At 36.9% G+C, this 6000-nt stretch overlaps 1 protein-coding gene across 24 annotated transcripts in view; it reads left to right on the top strand.

The window, feature by feature from the left end:
* Positions 1 to 6000, top strand: part of SLMAP (sarcolemma associated protein) — a 76972-nt gene that overhangs the window by 45720 nt on the left and 25252 nt on the right. For 13 of the 24 annotated variants that reach the window (XM_027884822.1, XM_027884819.1, XM_027884821.1 and 10 more), the window contains one exon: positions 1486 to 1548. The exons of the other annotated variants lie outside the window; for them this stretch is intronic. In XM_027884822.1, the coding sequence (XP_027740623.1) occupies positions 1486 to 1548 (63 nt within the window). The remainder of the gene's footprint in view (positions 1 to 1485; positions 1549 to 6000) is intronic. 24 annotated transcript variants of the gene reach the window in all.

The following is a 6000-nucleotide window of genomic DNA, read 5'->3' as shown; positions in this document are numbered from 1 at the left end:
ATCACAGTCTGTGCCTTTCTGGATCTTCCGGTCCTTTAGCCCTTGTATGACAGATGGGCACTCATTTGCTCTGCCAGGTTTTGGATTTTGTTCTCTTTAAAGCAGCAGGAGACAGTTACTGTTGGTTGGTTTTTTGTAGGTTTTTTTTTTGCTAAATAGTCTTGCATTATTTTAGAAGAGCTAAGAATTTTGAGATTCTAATGCAGATTGAGCAACTTTGGCAACAAAAGAGAAAAACTGTACAACCGTGTAAAATCAGTATATTTTTTAAGATTCCTTTTGTCTGTCTCAGAACTTCAGGTCAAGTCCTAAAGGTGTATGTACAGACACTCCCTGGCCATGGCAAGAACAAGGGCTTTGCACTGCTTTTTTCTGTGGCTGCTCACAGCATTCAAGAGCTCTGTTCAGAGCACAGGAACTAAAAGTCACGTTATAGCCTTTGTAGAAGCTTTTTATAACCAGCTGTATTCAGATGCTGATGGTTGGGCATTCATTTTCTCTCACTGCACCCACAGAAGAGCTGGTGCAGAAGAGAGGAACTTGCTTACACATCAAGCCCCTGATAACAGTTGTGTTGTTCCAAAAGTGTTTTTTTTCTCAGTGAGTTGCACCACACCTGGCTTTCATCTTTACATTTTGTGAACCAGGTATTACATAAGAAAGGTATGAGAAATTTGTATACAGTCACTTAGAGGATCGTGTAAAAAGGAAAAACAAAAGTTTTAATACAGAAAATAAGTACTTTTTAGAGTAACCTTGAAATATAGTAAAGCTTAGTTTTTCAACTGAGCTTCTGATGTCAGAGCTAGTGATGGAACAGTTTGGTTAGAATGTCCCACACTGTGCAGGTTTATACTAAAAGCAGCATTTTCAGACTGCTGGACTCTTGGTCAAATGATTTTTGAGATTCTCCAAGAAGGAAGTGTTGGCAGCTTTTCACTTAAGAGATGCAGGAGTATGGTGGAGCTGGGAGCTGAACAAAGTCATGTGGAGCAACTTGAGTAAACCTGGAAACTGGGCCCAGTTTTAGGATCTCTTTTGTAGAACTGTCCTTTCAAAAATTTTCTGTGTAGTGAAACTGTTTAAAAAGTAAAGGGACATATTCAACAACACTTTTAAAATAAATATTTTTCTTTTCAAGAGGGTATTAGAGATGAAGAATCAACATGAAAACTAATGAAAAACTTAAATACCCTTTTAAAGCGAATAAAAATGCTGAAGAATATAGGTTAAATACACATTTCTTTTGAAAAGGCAATTGAAGTACTTTCTTCTGATCAGTTCAAAAGAGTAAACCTATTTCCTAGTATCACTCAGACATCATTTCAATTCCATGTCTTGTCTGCTTGCATATTAACTCAGATTTCAGAAGTTCACTGTGAATACACAATTACAAATATTGTTAATATGCCTTTCAAATTTTTTTGTTGCATCAATTTGAAAATGATAAGAAGGTGTAAACTTAAGTGTTTCTTTCTCTACTAGAGCACTTTCTTTCAAAGAGTGGAGGGGACTGCACTTTTATTCATCAGTTCATAGAATGTCAGAGTGAGTACAAGAGTGTTCACATTTGCTTTAAAAACAACAAGAAAACCCAGAAAAGGTGGATGGAAACCAGAATTGTCACTGCTATTTAATCTTTCTGTAGAATTGTGGCATTGTGATACCCAGCAGGGTCTGTAGGGGCAGTGAGCGTGTCTTTGCTCCTGCAAAGCGATGGTCATGTCATCTCTTGGTAGCACTTAATCCATTACTGTGCCCTGACCATCAAAAGGGTGGTGATGTTGCCACGTAGTGTTGAAAACTGAGTGGAATTTTTCCTCTGTTACAAATGAAGTTGAAAGCCTAACTCTGTCAGTTCAAGCAAATACCACAGACAGAAGTAGGATATGGAAGATAACGATGCATTTTTGCATATCAATAATTTACCACATAATTAAAGGCCTTACACGTTCTTCAAATTATTTGTTACAAAGAATAAAAAGAAAAACGAGTCTGTAGTTTTTATGTGGAAATCCAAGAGATTGTTTAAAAACCAGTAGAAAATAAATAATCAATACCAGTCTTTAGAAAGATGTGTTAGTCTGGAATGTGAAATACATTTTTCAGAGCAAGTGGATTTGAAAATGAGTAATGAAATGGCACTGTCTGCAAGTCTAAATTAAATAAAAAATGAAGATGTTAATACTTCTTGTGTACTGAGGCAAAAATATCATTAAAAGAAGAGAGAAGAGTACTGTTGAACTTTGAATAAAACTGGTTTGTAGCATGAAGAATTAATCTTTTATTTAAGAGTTTATTGAAATTATGTACCTAAAGCTGAGCAGGGAAACATTTAGAAGCAGAAACAAGAGAGTATCTTTTTCTGACATGATACCTGTTGGACTCTTCCCTCTTAAATTTCGGTGAGGAAGAGGAACAGACTCGTCTGACTTTACTGCTGGTGATGAGATTGCAGTGCTGTAAACCAAATGACGTGGTACTGCCACTGTTTGTCTAAGAAAACTTAAACTTTATTTATTTGAAAACTGTTTACTTTTAAAAATGCCTGATAACTGTCTTATGTCAGGCTGCTGTTTAAAATAATTCTAAATTTTGCAAAGATCACATATGAATCATCTCTATTCAGTACATAGAAATGAAGTTAAATGTTTGAGTAAACTTTTTTTTTTTGTCTAGACTGAACATGAAGAGCACATTGAATGATGTTCAAATATGGATTGGTTGCCTGTTTTCATTATTTGGTTGTTAGCTTGACCTGTTTTAGCAGAACTTAGCATTAGTATCGCTTCTGCCAACTAAATGTGACCAATCTTGTAACTATTGAGAAGGAAAAGTAATTCTCAGTATCTAGGAAGATATTCTGGAATGTAATCAAAGGAGTAATAAGAGTCAAAGTTCCATGTGTTTATGCCCTACCCATTCTTGAGAGATGGAAAGCTACAGGGTGAAGACACTCTAGGACCTCGATTGCCTCACTTTGAAAAGAATGAGTATGAGTTCAAAGGTTCAGGATTTTGCATTTCTTACAACAGTCCAAGTCTTTACTTTCCCATCAAGAACAAAAAAAAAGATTCCAAATCAGCAATTCATTCTTGGGCTGAAAGTTTTTGCCTTTTCCAAATTCAAATATGTTTAATCAGACCTCACAATGTCATGAGGTTAAAAACTGCAAAATGCAGGATCTGTTATCTGATACTTTAGGATCTGCAAACCATAAGAGAAATCTAAAGCCAAAGGAGAATTGAGACAACCATCCAGTTGGTCAAGAAGGGAAGGTTCTGAGTTGATGTGCTTGTACTACATGGGAAGTGTCCACCTCCACAGTGCTGGGAAAAAGCACTTAAATTGGGAAAACACAAGCAGAGAAATGAGGAAAACCAGCTGGAGAAGAGGAATTGGGAGTATGGAGGATAGCACAAGAAGGAAAACGAGCTGATGAAGCAGTCTGGTGTTTATACAAACAGTGGCTGTGGAGGTATAAGGCAGTTGAAAGTGCTCATCAGTTAAGAGCAATTAAAACATCCTGAGGTACTAAAGCTGGAGTATTTTTGGTGGGGCAGAAATAACAGAACACTAGAAGTTTTAGTTACAGTGCAGCTTGAATGCTTGATTTTGGTAGTATAGCTTATAAAATCTAGCTTCGGTAGGTTTCTAAAAGTATTTTTAAATTATTTTGATTTTTTAAGCACAATATGCTCACAATTTCATTCAGTAATGTGTCCTGATTTGCAACATCTGCACAATATTATGAGATCTGGCTCTGAATGATCTGGAAAGTTTGTTACTTTCTGATCATTGCATCCAGTTCACTTGTTGCTCACTCCATAGCTTTTTTTGTTTCAATAACCACTGGTGAAAATCAGTGATACCAACAGCAAAAGTCATGGTGCTTCTTTTTGATCAGTTCATAATGTGAATTATTACCAAAAATGGTGATGATGTATAGACAGAAGTGAGATTTGCCCTGCTAGCTTCCTGTCTTTCGCTCCAATCTAACTCTTCTTTGTGTCCTTATTTTTTCCCCCTTATTTTTGTGATTTTATACTTACGATTTGAAATGCAAGTCAGTGTTTTTCCTTTTTACCAAGCTGATGTTTAGGAAGTTGTTATTAGTAGTTTTTGGATGGACTGAATGGTTATTTTGAACTTTTCTATTTGACCTGCATGTGGCAAGTAAATCTTTTTTCAGATGGTTAGAAATCTGTGTGTTGAGGGCCAAGTTTTCTTTGATTTTCAGAACTGGCCTCCTTCAAAGACTATTTTGGTACAAAACCAAGAATGTATAGGTGGCATGTTACTTAAGTGGTAATTTTAATGTTAACAGATCTTACCTATTATTGCACACAGTGATAGGCAACCCAAATCTAAAAGGGAGTTCTTAAATTGAAAAGATAGGAAATGACTAAAAACCTAAAGGGAAGCTGCTTATGAACTGCATTCCTCAGCAAAAAGGAATATATGAAAGATGAACTGAAAGCTTAACTTCACAGCAGATTGTTTCAATAAAAACATTTATTTATTATATGTAGCTCTCTGCTACTTTCTACTACTTTAAGTAGGGACTGGGCAGCATGAAAGATAAAATTCTTTTGTGTCAGAAATTAAGGATAGGATCCTCACCCAAATTTGTATTTTGGTAGCCAAAATTGCATGTTTTGATTCAGGGAAAACATTTAAAAATAAATCACATTTGTGAAGTTTTCTGAAATAGCAATATGTAAAGATGCAGAGATTTGAAAGAGATGTTCTAAAGAAGGCATATCTGTGTCTTTTGCTTTCTGATTGTTGTCTGGCTTCTGCCATTTTTAGTGACTAGGGTGGTAACAGAGTGAAAAATAAGATTCTGTGTAATTCAGTGATACCAGCATCCAATTTCTTGTGTATTACGTAAATACACCCCAGCACGCTGAAATCAACTATTTTTTGTTGGCTTCAAAATACCCTAATAGTAACATTGTTTAAACACAGAGAATTCCCACTTGTTCTTAAAGTTAGGAGAGATGTCAGTCCCCAGGGGAAAAGCATTGGCTGTGCCAGCTTTGGGTCAGGCTGGGCAAGGGACTCGTGTGCTGCTGCTCAAGGTCTTGGCTGAAGGAGAAACCTTGTGCACCAATGGTGAAATCTATAATGGACACTAGAAAACAGCCACTGTGGAAATAAAAAAAAAAAATATATATATATGGAGTTTCTGTTAGCCATGGGACCTGAGTGGAAAGAGCTGCTGCAAAAGTTTCAGTTTGGAAAACATTTTCCTTGAGAAGGTTAGTTTTGGTTCTTTGTGCTGTAACTATTCTGGGTTTAGAAGTTACTGCATTCAGAAAACTACAAGATCCATCATTTCATGAAGCTAAGTTTTGCTCTTGTAACTGATTATAGAAGCCTATTTTAAGCTGGCAGTCTAGCATAGATGAGATGTTACCCCTTTAGATCAAGCAGTTGGTCGCTACTTGGTGTTTGCATTCAGCTATTTTTTTCAGATCTATAGGCAGAATTCTTCTGCTGTTTTCTTGCTGCCTTCCTCTCCACCCCACTTTCAGCCTCAGACAAGTCCTGGACTAATCATATATGAAGGCTTTTGATTAGATTTATTTTATTTTTAAATGGAAGAGGGCTCATGATATCAGTCAGACTCCTGACTTACGGCTGCAGTAACTTGATTCCCTCCACGGTGCCTTCCTCGGTCTGGGGACAGTCATTCTCTCCAGCTCTGAGGAACTCGAGGCTGTCCTGAACTTGGATGATGACTGATCTACAGTTGCTCGAGACCTGAAGCCAATCCTGAAAATCCAGTGTGCTGTTCAGTGTATTTCTGAAGCAGTGTTAGTAAAATGTTACAGGAATGCCGGGCAATATTTGTGGATAAAAGTAGTTGGAGGGAACATCTCTTTTAGACTGGTTTTCCTGGCAATGGGGGAGAGAAGAGGGCAGGACAAGCTTTTGGCCCTGCAAACTCTTCTTCAAACCTCAGGGTTTTTGTTTTGTCTGAAAGCTTGTCTA

Source organism: Empidonax traillii, unplaced genomic scaffold (assembly GCF_003031625.1).
Source record: "Empidonax traillii isolate 1590-97213 ecotype Southwest subspecies unplaced genomic scaffold, ASM303162v1 scaffold155:size2260171, whole genome shotgun sequence".
Taxonomy (NCBI): domain Eukaryota; kingdom Metazoa; phylum Chordata; class Aves; order Passeriformes; family Tyrannidae; genus Empidonax; species Empidonax traillii.
Note: the sequence above shows the minus strand (reverse complement) of the source record. Positions and strands in the feature narration are given on the sequence as shown.